A 27,803-nucleotide genomic window follows, 5' to 3' on the forward strand; every position below is an offset into this window, starting at 1 on the left:
AACCCTCCATTGCCTGTGAAAGATGAGAACATTTGGCTTCAATTAGAAGGATACTTGGCAGCTCTGACTCCCAGCCGGGATTTTAACGAAAGTAGGAGAAAGAAAGTACTTACAGGGAAACTTAGAGAGAGGATGATGAGGCAGGAACTCCAGGCAGTGCCCTGTACTGTCCCATCTCCAGACAGAATCCTCTGAACCTACAGGAAAGGGAAGAAGACGACCCAACGAGGAGACACAACATTAGGGGATCAGAGGAGGAAATAGGAGAAATGCAAGAATAAACAACCTGCAGGAGACAAGGGGGAATTATGCAGCGTATCTAGCCAGGGTTCAGCTGCAAACCTGCTCCTAGAGGAACCAGAAACCATTCCTAAATTTTGGAATCTCTCAACCAGGTGCCATGGACTGTCAGAGAGATGGAGACGTCGGCAGAGGAGGCAGATTCGCCTGGCCGCTGCTCGGATTATTTGGTGTCCTTGTATTGGTGGCGGGAATTGTCACTGCTTCATCACTGGTGTCATGGAAGACCCAGGTAAGAGTCAAACCCAGGGGAATCCTTAAAAAAAAAAAAAGGAAAGTATCAAAATTTGAGCAAATTTTAATTTGATTTTTCCAAAATTTTACAAATTTTTCAAATATATATTTTTTGGGGATAAATTTTCAGTTTTCAAGATCCTATTATGTTTTACTCCCACCGGATCACGATCTATCCTGGCCATGTGATGGGACAAGGCACAATATACAGTATATATCACATGATAAGGACAGATTGTTATCCGCCGGGAGTGAAGATAAATCCGCGTTCACACACGGCATAAATATTGCACTTTTTTTAGCAGAAAATCCACTGAGGATAACAATCCATGTAAAGTGGATGTGATTTCATACAAACTCTTGTCATCTGTGTGTTTAATGAATTTGTAGAATTGCGCTTTTTTTGGTGTAATTTTTTTCTCTATAAGCTTCTATATGGAGCTAGAAAAAATGCAAGTAAAAATCGCATTTTTAAGAGAAGAATGAAAAGTGCATAAAAACAATTCTCTGAATCTGCACTAAAAACGCATCAAGTAAGGAGGAAAACGCATAAAAGAAACAGCAAAATGCAATAATCAGAGAATATTCTTATTGCATATTATGGTGCAGACAACTACAAAAAGCAGGAAATAAAATGCAGCATTTATGTTACATGTGAACACTGCCTAAAAGTTCCCGAGGGGAGAGCAGCTGCAGGAAATGAAATGTCTGCAGCTGCTCTCCCTGGCACCAGCGGCACATAATACATAATAGATGTGTGTTCTGCCACCTTTGTTCCGAGGCACTGCTGTCACAAACTCTTATAAACTATTCACTGACTTAACTCACAATTAAGTATGAAATTCGCAACCAGAGATCATCCAGCTATGACTCATGATTGCAAAATTACGCACCTTTGGTTCAGTAGGAAGGGTGTATCTATGGGGAATGCAGAGGTAGACCTAAATTCGATGGGAACTGTACTTTCAACAAACTTTCCAAGCTAATATAAGAAACTTTGTAATATACCTTATCAGAGAAATCTGCTTCCATCCCAACTTATGAGACAATTATTCTTGTCTACTCTAAACCAGAAAAAAAAACAGCTGAGAATTGTTGAGGACTACCAACACAGTAAAGTGTCAGGTTACATAGACCTTTATACTCTACGGAGAGGGGAGGAGCAGATTGAGAAATCAGGTAGAGGAAGATGCTGAAAATATCGTGTTGAGCTTTCTAGCAAGTCTTTTATTTCACTCCAGAGCTGGATTCACATCTATACTGCTCAGTACTGCTGTGTAATGTCCTCCATGCTGCATCTCTCCATTTGCTTAAAAAGACTTTTCAGCACAGAATGAGTCTTCAAATAAAGAATGGTGCACCATGGTGTAGCCAAATATGTAAGTGCACCTGCCGACTTGCTTATTTTCCATCTATTTCTGCTCTTCTTTGGTTCTTTGAAGCCAGAGCTGTCAATCAAAGAAGAAGGGGTTGGAGATGGGGGAAAACAAGCAGGTGGGAAGGTGCACTTAAATGTATGGCCACGAAAGAGTACCTGTACTTGGTTTGCATAGTCATTCTGTGCTCTTTTAGTACACATAGAGAAGCAGTAGCAGCATGGAGGACATTATACAGCAGTACTGGGCATTGTAAATGTGAATCCAGCTCTGGAATGAAATAAGACTCGTTAGAAAGCTCAGCACAGAGTCTCTTTAAAAAAAGTGATGAACAGCAGGCATCCAGCTCTGTGTGCTGAGTTGTGTTGTGTGTTGTAGTCTCTTCCCACCATCTCAAAGTGGATTGCATATTAAAGATAACAATAAAATCCCAATGGAGCGGGCACCACCTGTATAGACCCTGTTTCCTAGGGCAAATACTGGGGCTGTGATACAACCCATATGACCAGCAAGGCGCCCCATGTGAATATAATATCAGTAGCGGATACAAGTAGTCACCGCTCCTAGTGATGTCATGTAATAGTCAATGATGAAGAGCGGGGCAACGCAGATTTGTGCTTGCTACATGATATTTATATTTTTTTTTTGTATTGCAAATTAGAGATACTGGAGAAAATGCAGATTATAATGGTCAGGTATAGATCTCTTCTTCGTGTGCACACACAGGGTTCACATTTTAAAGCAAATCTGTCATCAAGTTTTTGATATGTAATCTGAGAGCAGCATAATGTAGGGACAGAAACCCTGATTCCAGTGGCTTGTCACTTGCTGGGCTGCTTTCTGTCATCTTGATCAATCAGATTTTTATCCTGCAGATCTAGCAGAGCTCAGAGTCCTGTATATCCCCACCTAAAACACTGATTGGCTGCTTTGTATGTACTTTAACAGAAAACGCCAATCAGTGGTAGGGGCGGGATTACACAGAGCAAGTTGACTAGGAGGCACCAGACAACTAGTCCTGTAGTGATAATCTCCTGCTGATAAAACATCGATTTTATTAAGACGGCAACACACAGCCTGGTAAGTGATACATTACTGGCATCAGGCTCTCTGCTCCTACATTTTTCTGATCTCAGATTACTTAGAAAACCTGCTGATAGATTCCTTTTAAAGCCCCTTAATCCACACAAGAAGAGAGTAGAATTTAACATTGCATATTGTAGAGGGTCATATCATAAATTGAATATTCTAGCAGAATGAATTGCGCCCATGTTCCTGGAGATGTCATTATTTTCTTCAGATGCTGGAGAACATGGACTGTAGTGCACAGCCTCGCGGGGTTACTGACCGCTGAGTTACGGGAACATGAAGGTCTCTTTTCAGGAATAGGTCCTCACATATTGAGAACATTAATTTTATAGGATTGCTCAAGTGTCGGACTTGTTTTAAAATCCCCGAGAGACCATTGCTGCACACTGAGGTGGTATCCCTGACCATAAAACTGTCTCACCATCGTTTTTTAGTACTTTTAGAATCTATGCATATATATGACGGGTTCCTACTTGTATGACTGACCATGGTGTGTATCTATACTGTGGGGAAAATAAGCATTTTATACACGGACGATATTGCACGTTTTCCCACCTACAAAGAATGGAGAGGTCTGTAATTTTTATCATAGATACACTTCACCTGTGAGAGACAGAATCTAAAAATAAAAATCAGAAAATCACATTGTATGAGTTTTACATAATTAAATTGTATTTTATTGCATGATGTAAGTATTTGATCACCGACCAACCAGCAAGAATTCTGTCCCTCACTCTCCTGTTAGTTTTTCTTTCTGAAGCTCTCCTACTCTGTACTCCTTACCTGTATTAATTGCATCTGTTTGAACTCGTTACCTGTATAAAAGTCACCTGTCCACACAATCAATCACACTCCAACCTCTCCACCATGGCCAAGACCAAAGATCTGTCTAAGGACACCAGGGACAAAATTGTAGACCTGCACAAGGCTGGGATGGGCTTCAGGACAATAGGCAAGCAGCTTGGTGAGAATGTAACAACAGTTGGCGCAATTGTTAGAAAATGGAAGAAACACAAATTGACTGTCAGTCTTCCTCGGTCTGCTGCTCCAAGCAAGATCTCGCTTTGTTGGGGTAAGGATGGTTCTGAGAAATGTCAAGAATCGGCCCACAACTACAATGGAGGACCTGGTCAATGACCTGAAGAGAGCTGGGACCACAGTCCCAACCATTACAGTTAGTAAAACACTATCCAATCATGGAGTAAAATCCTGCTGGGCACGCAAGGTCCCCCTGCCCATGCCAGAACATGTCCAGGCCCATTTAAAGTTCACCAATGACCATTTGGATGATCCAGAGGAGGCTTGGAAGAAGGTCATGTGGTCAGATAAGACCAAAATAGACCTTTCTGGTATCATATCCACTCGCTGTGTTTGGAGGAAGAAGAAGGATGAGTACAACCCCAAGAATACCTTCCCAACCATGAAGCATGGTGGGGGAAACATCATACTTTCATGGTGCCAACAACCTCCTTCCCTCAGTAAGAGTATTAAAGATGGGTCGTGGCTGGGTCTTCCAGCATGACAGTGAGCCGAAACATATAGCCAGAGCAACTAAGGAGTGGCTTCATAACAAGCATTTCAAGGTCCTGTAGTGGCCTAGCCAGTCTCCTGAAAACTGAAAGATCTGGAGAAGATCTGTATGGAGAAAGGGGCCAAAATCCCTTCTGCAGTGTGTGCAAACTTGGTCAAGAACCTCAGGAAACTTCTGACCTCAGTAATTGCAAACAAAGGTTTCTGTACCAAATATTAAGTTCTGTTTTTCTATTGTATCAAATACTTATTTCATGCAATAAAATGCAAATTATGTAAAAATCATACAATGTGATTCTTTTGTTTAATTTTTAGATTCTGTCTCTCACAGGTGAAGTGTATCTACGATAAAAATCACAGACCTCTCCACTCTATGTAGGTGGGAAAAGTTGCAAAATCGTCCGTGTAGATAGATAAATAGATAGGTAAAAAAAATTGGAAAAGCACACTTAGTATCAGTATAGTAGGTGCAATGGGTGATACCACAGCTCACCTCCTCCTCCTGTACAATGACTGATAACACCTCTATATACAGCAGAAAACACAGGATCCACCATTCACAATAGGTGATATCACAGCTCACCTCCTCATCCTCTTGTACAATGACTGATAACACCTCTATATACAGCAGATAACACAGAATCCACCATACACAATAGGTGATGTCACAGCTCACCTCCTCCTTCTGTACAATGACTGATAACACCTCTATATACAGTAGATAACACAGGATCCACCATTCACAATAGGTGATTGCACAACTCACCTCTTCCTCCTGTACAATGCCTGATAACACCTCTATATACAGTAGATAACACAGGATCCACCATTCACAATAGGTGATGTCACAGCTCACCTCCTCCTCCTGTACAATGACTGATAACATCTCTAAATACAGTAGATAACACAGGATCCACCATTCACAATAGGTGATGTCACAGCTCACCTCCTCCCCTGTATAATGACTGATAACACCTCTATATACAGTAGATAACACAGGATTCACCATTCACAATAGGCGATGTCACAGCTCACCTCCTCCTCCTGTACAATGACTGATAACACCTCTATATACAGTAGATAACACAGGATCCACCATTCACAATAGGTGATGTCACAGCTCACCTCCTCCTCCTGTACAATGACTGATAACACCTCTATATACAGTAGATAACACAGGATCCACCATTCACAATATGTGATTGCACAACTCACCTCCTCCTCCTGAACAATGACTGATAACACCTCTATATACAGTAGATAACACAGGATCCACCATTCACAATATGTGATGACATAGCTCACTTCCTCCTCCTGTACAATGACTGATAACACCTCTATATACAGTAGATAACACCGGAGCCACCATTCACAATAGGTGATGTAACAGCTCACCTCCTCCTCCTGTACAATGACTGATAACACCTCTATATACAGTAGATAACACAGGATCCACTATTCACAATAGGTGATGTCACAGCTCACCTCCTCCTCCTGTACAATGACTGATAACACCTCTATATACAGTAGATAACACAGGATCCACCATTCACAATATGTGATTGCACAACTCACCTCCTCCTCCTGTACAATGACTGATAACTAGTGTTGAGCATTCCGATGCTGCAAGTATCGGGTATCGGCCGATACTTGCTGTATCGGAATTCCGATACCGGGATTCCGATACTCTTGTGGTATCGGGTATCGGAACAACATTAATGTTAAAATGTGTAAAATAGAGAATTAAAATAAAAAATATCGCTATACTCACCTGTCCGACGCAGCCGGGACCTCAGCGCAGGAACCGGCAGCGTTGTTTGTTTAAAATTCCCGCTTTTACATGGTTACGCGAAGTCCCGGCTTGTGATTGGTCAGGGCGGCCATGTTGCCGGGCCGCGGACCAATCACAGCAAGCCGTGACGAAAATACGTCACGGCTTGCTGTGATTGGTCCGCGTCCCGGCAACATGGCCGCCATTAACCAATCACAAGCCGTGACGTCACGGGAGGCTGGAAACGCGCTCATTTTAAAAAGGGCGCGTGTCCAGCCTCCCGTGACGTCACGGCTTGTGATTGGTTGCGTCGCGGTCAACCAATCACAAGCCGGGAGGCTGGACACGCGCCCATTTCAAAATGAGCGCGTCCAGCCTCCCGGCTTGTGATTGGTTGATCGCGGCGCAACCAATCACAAGCCGTGACGTCACGGGAGGCTGGACACGCGCCCATTTCAAAATGAGCGCGTCCAGCCTCCCGGCTTGTGATTGGTTGACCGCGGCGCAACCAATCACAAGCCGTGACGTCATGGGAGGCTGGACACGCGCCCATTTTAAAATGAGCGCGTGTCCAGCCTCCCGTGACGTCCCGGCTTGTGATTGGTCAGGGCGGCCATATTGCCGGGACGCGGACCAATCACAGCAAGCCGTGACGTAATTTCGTCACGGCTTGCTGTGATTGGTCCGCGTCCCGGCAACATGGCCGACCTGACCAATCACAAGCCGGGAATTCACGTAACCAAGTAATAGCGCGATTTTTAAACAAACAACGCTGCCGGTTCCCTCGCTGAAGTCCCGGCTGCGTCGGACAGGTGAGTATAGCGATATTTTTTATTTTAATTCTTTCTTTTACACATTTATATGGTTCCCAGGGCCTGAAGGAGAGTTTCCTCTCCTTCAGACCCTGGGAACCATCAGGGATACCGTCCGATACTTGAGTCCCATTGACTTGTATTGGTATCGGGTATCGGTATCGGATTGGATCCGATATTTTGCCGGTATCGGCCGATACTTTCCGATACCGATACTTTCAAGTATCGGACGGTATCGCTCAACACTACTGATAACACCTGTATATACAGTAGATAACACAGGATCCACCATTCACAATATGTGATGACACAGCTCACTTCCTCCTCCTGTACAATGACTGATAACACCTCTATATACAGTAGATAACACAGGATCCACCATTCACAATAGGTGATGTCACAGCTCACCTCCTCCTCCTGTACAATGACTGATAACACCTCTGTATACAGTAGATAACACAGGATCCATCATTCACAATAGGTGATGTCACAGCTCACCTCCTCCTCCTGTACAATGACTGATAACACCTCTATATACAGAAGATAACACAGGATCCATCATTCACAATAGGTGATGACACAGCTCACTTCCTCCTCCTGTACAATGACTGATAACACCTCTATATACAGAAGATAACACAGGATCCATCATTCACAATAGGTGATGTCACAGCTCACCTCCTCCTCCTGTACAATGACTGATAACACCTCTATATACAGTAGATAACACAGGATCCACCATTCACAATAGGTGATGTCACAGCTCACCTCCTCCTCCTGTACAATGACTGATAACACCTCTGTATACAGTAGATAACACAGGATCCATCATTCACAATAGGTGATGTCACAGCTCACCTCCTCCTCCTGTACAATGACTGATAACACCTCTATATACAGAAGATAACACAGGAGCCACCATTCACAATAGGTGATGTCACAGCTCACTTCCTCCTCCTGTACAATGACTGATAACACCTCTATATATACAGTAGATAACACAGGATCCACCATTCACAATAGGTGGTGTCACAGCTCACCTCCTCCTGTACAATGACTGATAACACCTCTATATACAGGCAGCTAAAGTCAGTGATTGGCTTCAGCGCTGTCAGCATGACGTCAGCGCTGCAGACAATAGCAGACTTGGGAAAGGGAAGTTAACAGACTACAGGGGGGACGATGGTGGTGTTGCTAATAACCTGACCTACAGGGTCTTCTCTGCTGACATATTCCCTGTAACTGCTCGGTGTGAACATCTAATACAATATATTGGCACAGTATTATACACCAATATTACACGTTATCCAGTAATCCGCTATCGCTGTACGGTATATTTCCTGTGCACACTGTGGCTGTATAGTATTGTTGGCGCTCGTGTGGCAATTAGTCCGTATTAGTGGGATTCCACCATCTGTTTCCGCACAGACGGTTACGTCATCTCCCTGTAGGAGAAATCGCAGCTGGATGAGACCGCGCTGACCGGGACGTGTTTACGTTAGTGTAAAATTGCGAGCTGGAGATTTGTGTCAGTGTAGCAGCAATTATTACTTATTATCATAGAGAGAAAGGGAAATGGAGACGACTGCCTGACAGGTGCAGTAATATCCAAGAGAGCGGTGACCTAATCGTGTGATCACACCGGCAGAAAACTTCCGGCGACATGTCCGATAGCTGGGGGTCTCGGGGGTCTCACTATAAGACATATTCCAATTTAGAAAATGGCGTCGTAGGACCGCGCGATCCCTCCTTATGGGATGCAAGAAATCTCAGGCGTGTCAATGGTTAGGGTACCCATTTAAACGGATTTTTCTGGATTTTCCCATGAATGACATCACCTACCCACAATTAGTAAATGTTGGATTGTGCACTGGGACCCCCACAGGACACAAGAACGAGGGTCCCAATCACCTATCCTTCCTTACTGTTTTTGGTTGCACTTATTGGGATGATGTATTCTGGTTTCTCGGTCGGCCCCATAGAATGACAGCAGTTATGCACGACCTGATGCTAAGAGGAAGAACGGGGGATCAGGACCCCCAGAAAACAGAGTATGACATATCCTGTGCATAAGTGATAAATGTCTGCTATGTCTATAGTGAAGCTCCTTTTCAGTGACCAAATGCCCATAACTTTACAGATTCTGCGTCTTGCAAGGTCCTATAAAGTACCATGCCAGACACGTGAACAGTAGCCATCATTGAGCTTTCTATCTGGGTGACCGGCGTTAGGGGCAGGCAGACCAGGCAGCTGCCTAGGGCCTCCACTTTTCCAGGGGCCCCCTGCTAGTGGCGTGCCTATTTCAGTGCATGATACGTTCTGGTCACAGAAAGTTCATCCTGTCCTATATGACACTGCGTCTCCAAGTGACACAGACTTGTTTTAGTACTTCCAGAAAAAATTTCACAAGAATTTCTGTTCTGAAGTTGGTTTTCTTTATAATTGTCTGATATTGCTAATAAAGCATGTTTATGGGGGGCTTGTATGTAAGGCAAAGTCACTCGTACAAGCCCCTGCATGGTTTCCCGATCTCTGCTCTGAGCCATATTCCAGATAGGAAGATTTACGCTGAGTCACGATTTCCCCGGAATGAAAATCTCAGCTTCAGCATCACACGTTCTGCAAGTATGGGATTATTCCCAGATCTGCCATAAATACAAGACAGCCTGGCTACAGTCAAAGCAAAAGCTGGAGAAAGGCAAACGGAGATCTCTGCAAACCCACAATGCCACGAGTTGTATTTGGAAGATGCAGCGCGCCAGTAACAAGCAGATATAGGCATTTACAGATAAGGTTTTTTTTACGTGGCACCCAAACTTGTCACTTGCCGTAAATGTGTAATTTGATTACCCAGTGTAAATCCCGCCGTTCTCCTGAATCCGACATTTTTCTTTTTTTTCTACGCCTCTCCGTTCCTGGGATATGGCCTTTTCTTCCCTGTATAAAAATCTAGTCGTTTTATGCCAAGTGGGAGTGGTTATCAACTCTTCTCTATGGGAGCCTTCTTTAGGACCACACCCAGTTGGATAAAATTCTTACATGTCTATACAAGGAAGAGGAGGCCGTATCTCAGAAACAAGAGAAAAACGTCGGATTCAGGAAAACGGCGACATTTACAGCAGGGGAAAAATTAACGGTAAATATTTATGGCAAGTGGCAGATTCTTTTTAAAAGGACAATCAAGTTTAAAAAAAAAATGAAACAAATTATAGTAGCAACACTTGCCTTTATTGCATTCCCTTTCTCTATAAGTGTGCCAAGAAGCTTTTATTTTCTCAACCCCTTCTTCTTCCCTCTTTGATTAAGAAAAAGGAAGGATCCGGGTTTGCCACTTTTATTTGCTGGGGGGCGGCTTGCTGCAACAGAAACCTACCCCACACGGCTGTTATTTGTTTTTTCATCTGAATTAAATGAAAGCTCTTGTATCTGACATTTTAACTCTTTCTAAGGTAGACTCTGTGGTGGCTCCAGTCCCGCTTCTTCGCTTGCCGTATCACCTGAGGGCGAAACGTTACACTCTGACACCAGGGCTGCTGAAATGGGACCATTACAATCTGACATACAGGTATGTGAAGGAACAGTTGTATATATTCTTACATCATCCCTACACGCACAGAATAGGACTGCAAAAATGTAAAGATGATAATCGACATACAGTGGCTTGCGAAACTGTTCACCCCATAGGCATTTTTTGTGTTTTGCTTCCTCACAACCTGTAATTTCACAGTTTATTTTGAGGGTTGGATCAGTTCATGTAAAGAACATGCCTACAACTGTGAACATTTGTTTTTCTTCTTTTTGTAAAGTAAATCATAAATAGGACAAAATAACTGTAAGGTTCAGTGTGCATAACTATTCACCCCCCTAAAGTCAGTAGTTTGTAGAGCCTCCTTTTACAGCAATTACAGCTGCACAACGCTTTGGAATAGGTCTGAGCTTTCCACATCTTGCCACTGGGATTTTTGCCCGTTCCTCAAGACAAATCTGCTCCAGCTCCTTCACGTTAGATGATTTCCTCTGGTGAACAGCAATCTTCAAGTCTGACCACAGATTCTCAATAGGATTAAGCTCTGGGTTTTGAGTAGGTCACTCCTAAACATTTACATGTTTCCCCCGAAAAACATCCCCACAGCATGATGCTGCCACCACCGTGTTTCACTGTGGGGATGGTGTTCTTGGAGCGGTAAGCTGTGCTGGTTTTGCGCAAGACACAGCATTTACCTTGGTGATCAAAAAGTTCAATTTTTGTCTCATCTGACCACCACCTTCCTCCATACATTTGGGGAGTTTCTCACATGTCTTTTGGCAAACTCAAAACAAGGCTTACAATTTTTGCGTGTAAGTAAAGGCTTTTTTCTGTTCACTCTTCCATAAAGGCCACCTTTATAGAGTGTACGGCTTATTGTGGTAGTATGGGCAGATACTCCAGTCTCTGCTTGGGAACTCTGCAGCCCCTTCAGGGTTCCCTTTGGTCTCTGTGCTGCCTCTCTGATTAATGCCCTCCTTGCCTGGGCTGAGAGTTTTGGTGGACGGCCATCTCTTGGCAGGTTTGTTGTGGTACCGTGTTCTTTCCATTTGATGATGATGGATTTGATGGTGCTCCAGGGAATAATATTTTCTTATAACCCAACCCTGACTTGTGCTTCTCAACTACTTTGTCACTGTCTTGTTTGGAGATCTCCTTGGTTAGTGGTGCCTCTTGTATCAAAACCCATTTTTGGAGTTGTGACAGATCTAGTTCTGCTTTAATTTAAATATGGTTTTTACTTTTGGGCCAGCAAGGGTTAATGTCAGTTTCCTTGCTGGCAGCTGCTGTGTTGCTGGTCAGCTGATGTGGGTGGTGACCACTCCCACCATCCTTTAAATAGCCACATGATGCATCAGCTGACTGTTGGTAATCGAGTTTTTCTCTGGAGACCAGCCTAGGAGTTGGGAGTGCTCTGGTGCCATCAGTGTATCAGCTGCTTGAGGTCCTGGTTCCGTATCCTCTGCTGTGTGGAGCTTGCAGCAGAAGCTTGAGCTAAGCTTTTCGTTGTACCTTTCCTTGTCTGTCTCATGCTTGTCACTACCCCCTGTGTTGATACCATCTGCAGTGGTGAGGCTAGTGTCCTTGACGGCCACTGCACTAGCTGGGGTATAGTGAGGTGACAGCTAGGGACTAGGCACGTGACGGCGGCGGGGGGAAAGACCCGCATACGACATTAGGGGAGCTTAGGGATAGGCACAGGTTGTTGTTAGGAGGTGCCCCATCCCTCGTTCCCTATTGTTAGGGCCTTCCTCTCCCTTTTTCCATCCCGTTGTGTGAGTGTTGTGCCGTCCGCTGGACCGACCCCTGTTGGGTCATGACATCTGGTTAATGGTGTTGCAGCCTCTGTTGGTTTTCAGAAAAGGTAAAGTGTATATACTGACATGTTACTCTTAGTTTGCACACAGATGGATGTCCTGTAACTAAGCATCGGACGTGTGAAGGTAATTGCTTGCACCAGAAACTTTTAGGGGCTTCATAGCTAAGGTGGTAAATACATATGCACATGCCAATTTTTAGTTAATTGATCCCATAAATTCCCATTAATGTGATTTACCGTACTTTTCGGAATCTCCGGATTATAAGACGCACACCAAATTTTTTTTTTTTTTAATCAGATATTTTTTATTAAAGTTTTCAGAGCATAACAGAATTTTCTCCAAAATACCCCACAATCTTTCCCCCATTCCCAACTGCTCCCCCCCTACCCAACCCTGGTCCAATGATAAAATATATCACAAGAAAAATACAGACATAGATAAGGCACATATCCCAAAGCACCAGTCATGGAGTACAACCAAATCACTTTCAGGGTGATATAAACATGGTATCACGAGAATAAACTTACAGACGGTAAGCCTGGAACATTCAACCATCCTGCCCAAATTTTCTCAAACACTGCCGGTCTACCCCGTTTAAGATAAATGGCCTTCTCTCTGCATAGTATGAGCTTTAGCTTATTTACATATTCTTTTACGCACCACAAATTTTTTTTTCTAATAAAATGGTGGTGCTTCTTATAATCCTTGCATCTTATTGCTTGCAGGGGATGGTGGCTGCGGTGAAGCGGGGTCCCAGTGTCGCTGCTGGAGGAGGCAGGAGTGGGGTGATGCTGTTGGCCGCAGGCAGGGATGAGGGGGGCTCCGATGTGCGGCGCGCTGTTGCGGGGGTCTTGTGCTGCTGCCGGGTGTCTCCGGTGCCCAGCAGTGCTGCGTGGGTGTCCGGCGCTGCCCGGGGCTCTGCTGACATTTTTCGACAGTCCAGAGTCCCGGCACTTTCATGGTTCCATGTGCGGTGGTCTCCGGGAATATGGCCGCCGCAGATGGTGATCTCGGGATCAAGATCTCAAGAGATGAGATTTCAGCGCTGAGATCTCATCTCTCAAGATCTTGGTCCCGAGATCACCATCTGCGTATGTGCTGCCCCTGGCGGCTGCCATATTCCCGGAGACCACTGCACATGGAACCATGGAAGTGCCGGGGCTCTGGCCTGTCGCAAAATGCCGGCAGAGCCCCGGGCAGCACAGCTGGGCACCGGAGACACGCGCAGCACCAGCCACCAACCGCCGGAGACACCCGGACACCCCTTCATCCCAGCCTACGGCCTACACACACGATATCAGTAAGGCATGTTAGCTTTCTAAGATGCACCCCCCCATTTTCCCCAAATGATTGGGGGGAAAAAAGTTCGTCTTGCAAAGCGAAAAATAAGGTATATTTTTCTCACTTCCCTTCACCAACTTAGACTATTTAGCGCTGATGTATCACACACAAACCAGATTCAAAAAACATTTAAACACAGGTTGTAATATAACAAAATAGGTAAAAAGCCAAGGGGGTGAATACTTTCGCAAGCCATTGTAAATTACATTAGAACTATATTATCCGCAATCGTTACACGCATTTGTGAGGGTTGCACACTTGCAATAAATCCCAACATATAACTAACCCCTAATTGTATTTAATGGGGTGAAGCAACAAGTAGCTGCCATGGTTCGGATGATGGGCAGTGGTGTTCCAGCAAAAAACTGTGGCTTTGTCAATTATAGGGGTTCTGTTACCGCAACTTCTGACCTTAAAGGGACCACAGGTGCTAAAAGGCATTTTGCATTGGATGCATTTAGTCGAATATCTAAGTGACGGGGATCCAAGAACAAAGTCACTTTTGTATCTCCAGATTGCTTCCCACATGTGGAGCTCTACCTTAGAATTAGGGTACAGGTTCCCCCAATATTTTGGGGACTCAGTGGTCAGACCCTCACTCATTAGAAAGACATGTCAATCACTACCTGTCGGTGTGGAGCAGGGGCTGTAAGCTGCTTTATATGAGGGACTTACGTGGAAGAGGCTTCCAGAATCTGCCGTCCAAAAAAAAAAAAGAATGTGTATGATTTATGAATGTGCACTGACAATTTTTTTCACTATTTTAGATTTATTTGGATATATTTACTTCATCTGTCAAACACCTGGTAGTAAGTTTTCTATGTAGCGCCACCACGGGAGAAATGAAGCATTACACAGTGACTATTCAAATGAATGGGAGTGTCTGTCTAATGTAGGATGGAAGAGAAGCTCTTTGGCCAAAAGCCGAGGCTCCTGAGCAGGGCACACCCCTCTATTAAAGGGGTTGTCAATCTTGTTGCTCCAGGAGCTCTCCTGCCTCCCAGGTTTGCCGGGCATCAGTGCGCTCCTGAAGATTGACCGTTCGGACCAGCGGCATGGATGCACCAATGGTCCGTGCTGTGCAGTATCTTTTGCTCCCAGCTGAGCCCGTATTATTGTCTAAAGCATCAGAGGAGCACAATGTCTAGTGATCCTGAGCTGTAATGTAAGCACACGCTCTTTACCTAGGAAGCATGCCTAATCTTTATTTCCACCCAGAGTCTGCCATCATTTGACTTTGACACATGGTTGTCTGAGTATCCTGCCACAATTTCCAGCATCTACCAATGGTCTAATGAGACTTGACTGGTTTACTTTGCTTTATGTGCGTGTAAGGAGATGCCCTGTTCCCCCTTGAAGACATCAATGTTATTATGATATGTCTTGCATAATGTAATAAGTGTTAATGATGTGCAAGGTGAGTTGTAATATGTGCTGTTAGTGATAGATTGTGTTTGCTTGTAATATTTTGCACTGTACTATGAGGAAACTGTTCTGCCCAGCAACAGGCAGCAAATAAGGTAAGAAAGAGTTAATGTCTGGGAGTAGCCCATAGTGGGAGGGGTAGCAAGGCACAGAGACAGTTTCCATCTAGAAGATCAGACAGGGCCTTGTAGTGATGTGCAGTCCGGCTCTTTTTGGTGATCTGACTCACTTGGTTCCGCTGACTAAAGAGAACTGGCTCGTTTGGATCCTAAATGGATCCCTATGAAATATGTGTTCACCGTGAATTTAATGCGGCCAAGATCCTGCCTACTTGCAGCCAATTAAAATGATGAGTGGGCGAGGTTTGGTTCATGTGGGCGGGTTTGCAGCTGCCGAACACGGTTATTTTACACCCAGTGAAAGCCATTAAGAGAATTTAGTGGCTCTCTCTGAGGTGCCAACTCCCGTCGTTCACACCAGGGAGCCATCGCTTTGTCTCAGGTCGTTCATGAACGACCCATCACTACTAGCTTGCAGTTAGAGCAGACATTTGGTCTGAGTGCTCAGCAAGGCCATATGCAGTGGGTGACTTGTGGCAAAAGGAGAGAGGAGACCAGATCTAAGATAGCGTGATCCTGAGATGCTGCCTGAGAAAAGAAACGTGGAACATTGTTTAGTCTAGAGACCGACCTTCTAACAGAGTGGTTCCCAAACAGAAGGGTCTGGAGTATGAGACTTTAGAGGTTTGGGGCCCTGCCACTAAAGTAACGGGTTTAGACAGACTGGTACGTGAACTGAGACGACTTTTCTGGGCAGATTCTCTCTAAGCTAAAGTCGATGATGCGGAACTGTTGAGTAAAGTACTGTTGTCTAAAGTGAACTGGTGGACTCATTGTGGAAAGAAGTCGTCATCAGGTCCTGGCCAGCCAAAGCCAATGGCAACATGTGGCCTGCACAGGCGTAGCACCCTCAAAGCACAAGTCCACACACCCAGCCAGGACTGTGTCTTTCATGTAGCGTGCCTGGGCACTTGAAGTCAATCTCTCGCCCACTACTTCCGCCCTGCCCCACCTTACATCTGCACTTTCTCTTTTGGGTCGGCACAATGGACCTGCCATTAACCCTATTTGAATCAGAACGATTTGCAAATTTGCTTCATGTTTATTTTTTTATTTGACAGTTGCAGACTTGGACATAAACGTTAATTTTTTTTTTTCTAGTATTCATCAACCTTTATTTCTGCATTTTTTTTCAGAATTGTGTCATTTCCAAGGAATTTAATTAATGAGAGCGATACCAGAAAAGGCATAGCGGAAGCGTATCGTATGTGGAGCGACGTGACGCCCTTCTACTTCAAGGAGGTCCCGGCGGACGAAGAAAGCGATATGAAGATTGGTAAATTGACAGCTCGTTCATATGATTCACATAAATCTAGGAGCGTAACGTTCGTATTCTTTAGATGAGCTCTCTGATAAAATCATGGGTGATTTATTTGATCATCAAAAGGGTTATTTCCATTATATTAAGTTACAATAGGCAACGTTTGGGGTCCAACCCCCTGGGACTCCCAGCAATTCCGAGAACAGGGCTCTGGAGCCCGAGAACCTTGAATGGAGCTGAGGTTGACATGCTCGATCTCCGATGCATGGCCCTCTATTCCCTCTATGTAAATCTGTTCTTTTTATCTCTTTGGGCGTGATCCAGGCCCAGATTAAGCATATGCGGAGGCGGGCAGATGCCTGGTGGCCGGCAGGTCCCCACCACTAAGTGGGCCGTCGGCCCTTTAAATCTTCTGTGTGAAGGACCTATGTGCACGCACTGTCTAGTTGCATGTGCTGACAATGGCCGCGGTTGCAGCGGTGCTCGTGGCCCTTGTCAGCTTGTGCAAATAGACAGCGCATGCACACAGGGCCTTGACAAAGAAAATGTAAAGGGCCTGCAGCTCAGCTTTTGGTGGGAACCTGCGTCAGTGCGTGAGTACGGCTGTGGCCGTGGTCCTCGTTAGTGCGACTATACACAGTAGTATCACCTATAACGTGTATACAGTAGTCTATACAATATACAGGTGATACTTCAAATGCTGCATACACATTATATAGGCAAAACGCTTATACATGTTTCACCTATATAATGTGTATACAGTATTTGCAGTATCACATACAATATAAAGGTGATACTACAACTATACACAGCAGTCGCAGTATCCACTATATATTGTATATACAGTAGTTTCAATTTGATATGTATTGAGTAGTCGCGGTGTCTCCTATGTTATCCTATGTACATCAGCCTCAGTTTCTCCTATGTGATATGTGTGTGTCTCCTATGTGATGTATGTGTCTCCTATGTGATATATGCATCATACAGTAAATGCAGTCTTAATTATATTGCAGATTTGTCTGTATATATAGTATATAGATATGTATATAGTATGGTGCTATATATATAGTGTGGAATTCACACTATTCACTTGCCACATCTCTACACTATATAGTATATACACTGCTCTATATTGCTTACCACGGTATATAATATGGAGCTGTGTATATAATAGATTCTAGCATATATTGTGGAGCTGTGTATACTTCTGTCCTGTATAAATGGTGTAATTCTCAGTATCTATTATGTGTGTATATGTATGTATATACAGTTATATGAAAAAGTTTGGGCACCCCTATTAATCTTAAGCTTAATATTTTATAAAAATAGTTTTTTTTGCAACAGCTATTTCAGTTTCATATATCTAATAACTGTTGAACACAATGTTTCTGCCTTGAAATGAGGTTTATTGTACTAACAGAAAATGTGCAATCTGCATTCAAACAAAATTTGACAGGTGCATAAGTATGGGCACCTCACCAGAAAAGTGACATTAACATTTAGTAGATCCTCCTTTTGCAAAAATAACAGCCTCTAGTCGCTTCCTGTAGGTTTTAATGAGTTCCTGGATGAAGGTATATTTGACCATTCCTCTTTACAAAACAATTCCAGTTCAGTTAAGTTTGATGGTCGCCAAGCATAGACAGCCCTCTTCAAATGATCCCACAGATGTTCAATGATATTCAGGTCTGGGGACTGGGATGGCCATTCCAGAACAGTGTAATTGTTCCTCTGCATGAATGCCTGAGTAGATTTGGAGCAGTGTTCTGGATCATTGTCTTGCTGAAAGATCCATCCCCTGCGTAACTTCAACTTTGTCACTGATTCATGAACATTATTGTCAAGAATCTGCTGATACTGAGAGGAATCCATGCGTCCCTCAACTTTAACAGGATTCCTGGTGCGGGCATTGGCCACACAGCCCCAAAGCATGATGCAACCTCCACCAAATTTTACTGTGGGTAGCAAGTGTTTTTCTTGGAATGCTGTGTTTTTTGGCCGCCATGCATAACGCCTTTTTGTATGACCAAACAACTCAATCTTGGTTTCATCAGTCCACAGGACCTTCTTCCGAAAAGAAATTGGCTTCTCCAAATGTGCTTTTGCATACCTCAGCCGACTTTGTGGCGTGCTTGCAGAAACGGCTTCTTTCGCATCACTCTCCCATACAGCTTCTCCTTGAGCAAAGTGCGTTGTATAGTTTATAGTTTAGTGTATATCCTGTCCTGAATATATACACTGCACAGTGCCACCTCTCCTGTCCTGTATATACACTGCACAGTACCGCTCCTCCTGTCCTGTGTATATATACACTGCACAGTACCGCTCCTCCTGTCCTGTATATATACACTGCACAGTACCGCTCCTCCTGTCCTGTATATATACACTGCACAGTACCACTCCTCCTGTCCTGTATATACACTGCACAGTACCACTCCTCCTGTCCTGTATATATACACACTGCACAGTACCACTGCTCCTGTCCTGTATATATACACACTGCACAGTACCCACTGCTCCTGTAAGGTATATACACTGCACAGTACCACTGCTCCTGTCCTGTATATACACTGCACAGTACCGCTCCTCCTGTCCTGTATATACACACTGCACAGTACCACTCCTCCTGTCCTGTATATACACTGCACAGTACCACTCCTCCTGTCCTGTATATACACTGCACAGTACTACTCCTCCTGTCCTGTATATACACTGCACAGTACCACTCCTCCTGTCCTGTATATACACTGCACAGTACCACTCCTCCTGTCCTGTATATATACACACTGCACAGTACCACTGCTCCTGTCCTGTATATATACACACTGCACAGTACCCACTGCTCCGTAAGGTATATACACTGCACAGTACCACTCCTCCTGTCCTGTATATATACACTGCACAGTACCACTCCTCCTGTCCTGTATTTATACACTGCACAGTACCACTGCTCCTGTCCTGTATATATACACACTGCACAGTACCACTGCTCCTGTCCTGTATATACACTGCACAGTACCACTCCTCCTGTCCTGTATATATATACACTGCACAGTACCACTCCTCCTGTCCTGTATATATACACACTGCACAGTACCACTCCTCCTGTCCTGTATATATACACTGCACAGTACCACTGCTCCTGTCCTGTATATACACTGCACAGTACCACTCCTCCTGTCCTGTATATATATACACTGCACAGTACCACTGCTCCTGTCCTGTATATATACACACTGCACAGTACCACTCCTCCTGTCCTGTATATATACACTGCACAGTACCACTGCTCCTGTCCTGTATATACACTGCACAGTACCACTCCTCCTGTCCTGTATATATACACTGCACAGTACCACTCCTCCTGTCCTGTATATATATACACTGCACAGTACCACTCCTCCTGTCCTGTATATATATACACACTGCACAGTACCACTGCTCCTGTCCTGTATATATACACACTGCACAGTACCCACTGCTCCTGTAAGGTATATACACTGCACAGTACCACTCCTCCTGTCCTGTATATATACACTGCACAGTACCACTCCTCCTGTCCTGTATATATATACACTGCACAGTACCACTCCTCCTGTCCTGTATATATACACTGCACAGTACCACTCCTCCTGTCCTGTATATATACACTGCACAGTACCACTCCTCCTGTCCTGTATTTATACACTGCACAGTACCACTCCTCCTGTCCTGTATATATACACACTGCACAGTACCACTGCTCCTGTCCTGTATATACACTGCACAGTACCACTGCTCCTGTCCTGTATATACACTGCACAGTACCACTCCTCCTGTCCTGTATATATACACTGCACAGTACCACTCCTCCTGTCCTGTATTTATACACTGCACAGTACCACTCCTCCTGTCCTGTATATATACACTGCACGGTACCACTCCTCCTGTCCTGTATATACACTGCACGGTACCACTCCTCCTGTCCTGTTTATACACTGCACAGTACCACTCCTCCTGTCCTGTATATATACAGTGCACAGCACCACTCCTCCTGTCCTGTATATATACACTGCACAGTACCACTCCTCCTGTCCTGTATATATACACTGCACAGTACCACTCCTCCTGTCCTGTATATATACACTGCACAGTACCACTCCTCCTGTCCTGTATATATACACTGCACAGTACCACTCCTCCTGTCCTGTATTTATACACTGCACAGTACCACTCCTCCTGTCCTGTATATATACACACTGCACAGTACCACTGCTCCTGTCCTGTATATACACTGCACAGTACCACTGCTCCTGTCCTGTATATACACTGCACAGTACCACTGCTCCTGTCCTGTATATACACTGCACAGTACCACTCCTCCTGTCCTGTATATATACACTGCACAGTACCACTCCTCCTGTCCTGTATATATACACTGCACAGTACCACTCCTCCTGTCCTGTATTTATACACTGCACAGTACCACTCCTCCTGTCCTGTATATATACACACTGCACAGTACCACTGCTCCTGTCCTGTATATACACTGCACAGTACCACTGCTCCTGTCCTGTATATACACTGCACAGTACCACTCCTCCTGTCCTGTATATATACACTGCACAGTACCACTCCTCCTGTCCTGTATATATACACTGCACAGTACCACTCCTCCTGTCCTGTATTTATACACTGCACAGTACCACTCCTCCTGTCCTGTATATATACACACTGCACAGTACCACTGCTCCTGTCCTGTATATACACTGCACAGTACCACTGCTCCTGTCCTGTATATACACTGCACAGTACCACTCCTCCTGTCCTGTATATATACACTGCACAGTACCACTCCTCCTGTCCTGTATTTATACACTGCACAGTACCACTCCTCCTGTCCTGTATATATACACTGCACGGTACCACTCCTCCTGTCCTGTATATACACTGCACGGTACCACTCCTCCTGTCCTGTATATACACTGCACAGTACCACTCCTCCTGTCCTGTATATATACAGTGCACAGCACCACTCCTCCTGTCCTGTATATATACACTGCACAGTACCACTCCTCCTGTCCTGTATATATACACTGCACAGTACCACTCCTTCTGTCCTGTATATATACACTGCACAGTACCACTCCTCCTGTCCTGTATATATACACTGCACAGTACCACTCCTCCTGTCCTGTATTTATACACTGCACAGTACCACTCCTCCTGTCCTGTATTTATACACTGCACGGTACCACTCCTCCTGTCCTGTATATATACACTGCACGGTACCACTCCTCCTGTCCTGTATATACACTGCACGGTACCACTCCTCCTGTCCTGTATATACACTGCACAGTACCTCTCCTCCTGTCCTGTATATATACACACTGCACAGTACCACTCCTTCTTTCCGATATATATACACTGCACAGTACCACTCCTCCTGTCCTGTTCTTGGAGATGCGACATTGGACTTTGGGAGGGTCAATACTGGTTTATTTTTGTCAGTATTCCAATTGAAAAATAAAAAAAAATATTGGAAAACCTTAAAATAGATTATCCCAAGTAATCGCCTATCCCAAAACTTTCCGATCGCTGTGGTCCAACCGCTGGGACCCCCATGATCCCGAGACCTGGAGCGCTAAACAGCACCATGTAAATGGAATTGTGGTGGATCATGCGCACTGCGCCGCCATTCACATGTTGCTCTTCAAATATCGCCTTTAAGAGCATTGTTGAGGGGCACGAGAAAGTATATTAAAATTCACTGATCGGAGGTGGGGAGTGTTTGAGTATGTGGGCTGGTGGGGTTTGTGTGGCAGGACTGTTTTTTGTCCCAGTCCGGCCCTGGCATTGTCACCAAGATGCCCACACCCACATGGGGCAAAAAGACTACATTTATATTCAGGGAAGAAGGGGGCCATATCTCAGGAATGGAGCAGGAACAAAAGAAGAACATCCCTGGATTCAGGGGAACAGCGGCGTTTACATCAGGTAAAAAAATACTATTTTTGGGCAAATCACAGATTTCCTTTAATTATGAAATTGTGCCTTGTGAGGCTCCTACAAGGATGTAAACAACATGGTAGACTTACTATACCTGATCTACACTTGTTTTATATTTTTATGTCAGGGTTTTATGGTATAAACCACACGGACTGTCTTGAGTCTCGTATTCATTACTGCTTTGATGGAACCACCGGGGAGTTGGCTCATGCTTACTTTCCACAGACTGGGGAGATTCACTTTGACGACAGTGAATACTGGATTTTGGGTAACACCAGATTCAGCTGGAAAAAAGGTACCAGTTATGATTTATGTTTGAGCCTTGGAATTGCGAAATTTTCTAAAAAAAAAATAAAAAATGACCAGTGGTCTTCAACTTGTTGCTCCTTAACTGTCCGCCAGAGGACATTCTGGTATTTATACGGTAGTTTAGAAGCCACAGATCGGAGACCATGAATGTAGATCTTGTTGAATAGGGCAGATCTCTTGAGCAATATTGGAATCGGATGACACAAATATTTCCACCATCTTGCTTAGTATGCATGTGGCGGTGACATGTACATTGATTGCTTTGTTCAGTACAGAACTATTAAGGGCACTGTAGAAATTTGGCCAAAAGGTGACACCTTTAACATTAATGGCCTACGGTCACCATATGGGGAATCATCGATCTGACCCCGAACATTGGCTACTGCTCATATGTTTTTTTTCTTAGTGTAAAGATTGTAAATCTAATTTCCAAGGCCTTTCTTTGTAGGGGTATGGCTCACAGACCTGGTGCACGTAGCCGCTCATGAAATTGGGCATTCCCTAGGATTGATGCATTCTCTCAACAGCAATGCCCTGATGCACATTAATGCTACATTGACAGGGAAGAAAGTAATCTCCCAAGATGACATGTGGGGCATCTACAGTCTGTACGGTAAGTACCGAGTTGTACAAGTTCTATTCATTTTTTTTTTCAATTTTGGATTCTGTAGATTATTCTATTTTTTTTTTTCTTGCAGGGTGTAGAGACAGATACTTAGTTTGTGCCAGCTGGGCACATAAAGGGTACTGTGACTCCCGGAGGAAACCTATGAAGAAGTATTGTCCGTACAGCTGTGACTTCTGCTATGGTATCAATATGATCTTTATTGGGAGTTCATAAAATATCAATATGGCGCAAAATGTATTGTGTGTCTAGAGGGTGGGTCACTATGAATGGGGCATCACAAAACCTTTCACACCTAAATTAAACTTGTGGGTGCACATCAACAGAAGATTGGAAGTGTCTTATATTTACTCCAAACTTTCAGGAAAGAGCATACACGTAATGAAGAATTCTCATAGTGTGTCATTCTATAGGCTTTACACCAATTTCCCTTGTACATAGTCTGCACCTGATGGGTCTTTATTATTGTATCCTTTAGACTTTCCTTTCCCGACGCGGATGCCAACCCCGATACCACCCAGAACCAAAGTGCGACTGGTTCCAGAGGGCAGAAATATGACCTTCAGATGTGGAAAAAAGATTATCCATAAGAAAGGCAAAGTGTAGTAAGTATACTACAGAATAGCTGGTTTATCGTAGCAAAGGGATGTGACTATATTTCTCCCAAGGAAATGTATAAATGTATTTTCTCCTACCCCAAGCCAAGATAATCATCTCCTATAAATCTTTGGATTTCATTCTGGTGCCCATGGCTTCCCTTGTCAAACTAAAGATTGGAAGGGAATTTTGGACTTAACTGTGGTGCCCATGGCTGCCCCTATCACATTAAAAATTGGAAAGAAAATTTTTGATTTATTTCTGGTGCCCACGACTGGTGCCATAACTGCCCTTGTCCCAATGTTTATTTTAAGGGTAGAAGTTCCCCCCCATATGCCGTGTCCCACTGGACTGTTGTAGGGCAGGTGAAAAACGGTAGAAGCCATGGAAAGTGCTCTTTGCTTTACTGCTCATACACAGGACTGTGTGACTATTCAGAGAAATGCCTTCACCCAGATGACTAGTCGGAGAGGGTTACATGTGGTTTAGAGTGCAAAAAGCAGCCAACAAGTTCCCTTTAGTCGTGCAGTCCAGTTAAAAACACAAATTCATTGTGTTGTATAATGATTATTGTATTCTGTCCACAGCTGGTACAAAGACAACGAGCTCCTGGAGTACTCCTATCCTGGATACCTATTCCTCAATGACGACCACATGAGTATCATCGCCAATGCCATAAATGAAGGCCTCTATACCTGCATAGTGAAGAAGAGGGAGCGGGTGCTGACGACCTACTCCTGGAATATAAGGGTACAGATGTGAGGAATCCAGTGGTTATACAGAATTTCAGACAGCAACTGTGCGCGGACCACACCATCGTTTCTCGACCCGAGACATTTTGCTATGTTAAGTCGACCTCTCAATGCTTGGCGATGATGCAATACGCTTCTGTCTACTGAGGGCATCGTCACATTGTTGAACTTTTCACATATAACCCCATTACAAAACCCCTAATTGGGGTGGATAGATGAAATATGGATGACTTAGACCAGCAGCTTTGAGCTGTAGTGAACAGCTGGATTTGGATTTCACAGTTTCCCAGAAGTCCAAGACTGCGGTAAAGTAATGCAGAATGTAAGCATTATTGGATGGGGACACAATAGGTCCAAAAAGTCCATCATGTGCCTCGTATTACTTTTGCAGAACTCTAGGGCAGATTTATCACGGCTGACTAAAATAAAAACTGTCTTTGTTGCCCAGATTTTTTTTTAGACAGTTTTGAGAAATAAGGCCCCATTTTTAAGGTCCAGAAAATAACAATTTGTGGATCGAAATCCCCATCCTCATCAAGTTTAGACCCTTGGATAACCCCAGGTATTGGTGAAGATATACAGGTGCTTCTCACAAAATTAGAATATCATCAAAAAGTTAATTTATTTCAGTTCTTCAATACAAAAAGTGAAACTCATATTATATAGTCATTACAGTGATCTATTTCAAGTGTTTATTTCTGTTAATGTTGATGATTATGGCTTACTGCCAATGACAAATCAAGTGATTATCTCACTGTATGCAGCTGTTACCTTGCAGCAGAGTGCAGGTGGATGGGGTATTATTGTGACCCACAGCAAGCAAGTTACAAAAACTCCAACTGGTTTCTGATTTGCTTGTGGAGGTTGCAACCCCATTCTCTTGTATTATGCTACAATGTAGCACCTGAGTCACAATGTATCCCCCGACTAAATCGTCGTTTTTATTATATAATAATTTGCCCTCTGAAAAACGTTTTCCACCTTCAAAAGATAATTTTTACTTAAGCCTAAATTATGCGACAAAACAAGCATTTTCTCATATGATCGCTCAGGCCATGCCAGTAATCGGTGGACGCTGGATGGGAGTCTTGAGAAATGCTTCTCATCTGAGACTCTTCTTTTCTTAGTTGGACTGGTGTGATATCGCTTGTGCGTCACACTGTAACGATGACGTTGTGCCAGACCAGCTAATCAAAACTAGAGCCACCTTTTCCAGGAGGTAATGTGCGTTTCCCAGGGCTCCTGTTTAGTATCCCCAGATGCTACAATAACGATAAGCGTGCCACAACATCCCTTTAAATAAGGCAGAACGGGTGGGAGATTTTGTAACGAAAGCCAGGCATTAAGGGCAGTGCTTTTCTACAAATTCACCGCGAAAGGATAAAGGTCCCTAAAACCAAACGGTCATGATGTCCGTGGAGCCGCAGAGGATATCCTACGTGTAAGGTGAGGGACGGGTCGGCCCGAGCTGCTCCACTTACCTTCCTTACGGTGCTACATTTTTATATATTGTGCAGTAGGATCATTATTATTTTAGGCTTTGCTGTAAGCGTTTCTGGCAAATTTTTGTGAAAATTTAAATGTAATAAATGATTTGTAATTAAAAACATTTCAGGATTTGTGTTTTCACAAAAAAAAGTAAATATATAAAAAGTTTAATTGTCATGAGCCATCCATAGTAACAGTGGTCTGAGAGGTACCACTCGTTTGGGCCCCTCTGTGAGATACATCTGTCTCGTTATTTTAACTTTACATCTAATGTTACCATCACTACTAATTATAGAGAAGCCATACCACCATTCAACATCAGATTAATTGAAAAAAAAACTCACTATGCAAGAAAATGGAAATGTCTGAAGTGTATAGCAAAATCCATCTAATACGCCAACTGGCGGTGGTCGCACATGCTCAGTCCCTCTTCCCGCAGCCAGGTCACTGCATAGGGCGCCAATGTTCACGGCAGCCAATAGAAATAGCTTCCTGGCTTCCATTACGCCCTTCCTTTCATAGGAAGCGATAGTACATCCTGACGGGTCCACGTGTATGGCGCCAAACATGCATCGTATCCTGCAGATGCCGGCTGTATTACACAGCAGCCACCGGATCCAGCTGTTTAACCATTTAAATGCTGCAGTCTAGGACAGGAGGCATTTAAAATGGACACATTCAGATCGCGTGGTGCAGAGTCATGGAAGCCATTTCTTTAATCTCTATAAACTGCAATAACATACTATTGCAATATGCAGAAAAAACGATCAGACGTTTTAACTTCCCTATGGGGACTAAGAGTTAAAAAAAAAAAAAAATCACATAAAAGAAAAGTTTGAGTCAAGTAGACTTTTCCTTTAAAAAAAAAAAATGAAGAAAAAATAACTATTGTTATGTCAGTAAAAGTGCGATCTATTGAAATAAGTTAAGCCAAATGTAGTAAACAGGGAAAAAAAAAATTAAAACGGTCGGAGAAAGAAAGTAATCAAACTGTGGTATATATACTATGCATTTGTCTATATTTGCCCCCTTTTCGCATGTAAAGCGCCATGGAATTAATGGCGCAAAAAAAATGTATAATAATAAATAATAATACTCCAGAATGAGATGAATCCCAAGACAGAAAAATAAAGTTATGACTTTTGGAAGAAAGGGAGGAAAACTGAAAGTTCAGTAGTGAAAATTGTCAGCAAAGAGAAGGGGTTAAAACAGATCTCAAAAACCTGACAGTGGGAACATGATGGTACCAGTACATCTGACCACTATAGAGTTACATGTTCCCATCCGCGTTCCTTCCAGCGTTTCCCAGATTCGCAGCGTGACTCATTAAATAAACTCCTTGTGTGGATCAGAAAATCTATAAAGAATCTGCAGAGTCGGCATTAAGCATCTGCCTACCACATTGTCCGGGGTCTTTGTTGTGGGTTCTGATCAGATTTT

At 43.8% G+C, this 27,803-nt stretch overlaps 1 protein-coding gene across 1 annotated transcript; it reads left to right on the plus strand.

Annotated features, from left to right (window-relative positions):
* Positions 1 to 26,482, plus strand: MMP23B (matrix metallopeptidase 23B). Its single transcript, XM_077250172.1, has 8 exons — positions 1 to 532; positions 10,562 to 10,677; positions 16,480 to 16,619; positions 22,720 to 22,887; positions 23,350 to 23,514; positions 23,600 to 23,710; positions 24,005 to 24,131; positions 24,711 to 26,482. Exons 1-8 carry the CDS (start codon positions 401 to 403, stop codon positions 24,883 to 24,885), a joined length of 1,134 nt encoding a protein of 377 aa, XP_077106287.1. The 5' UTR covers positions 1 to 400; the 3' UTR covers positions 24,886 to 26,482.
* The last annotated feature ends 1,321 nt before the right edge of the window (positions 26,483 to 27,803 follow it).

The sequence above is a fragment of the Ranitomeya variabilis genome, chromosome 4 (genome assembly GCF_051348905.1).
Source record: "Ranitomeya variabilis isolate aRanVar5 chromosome 4, aRanVar5.hap1, whole genome shotgun sequence".
Classification (NCBI taxonomy): domain Eukaryota; kingdom Metazoa; phylum Chordata; class Amphibia; order Anura; family Dendrobatidae; genus Ranitomeya; species Ranitomeya variabilis.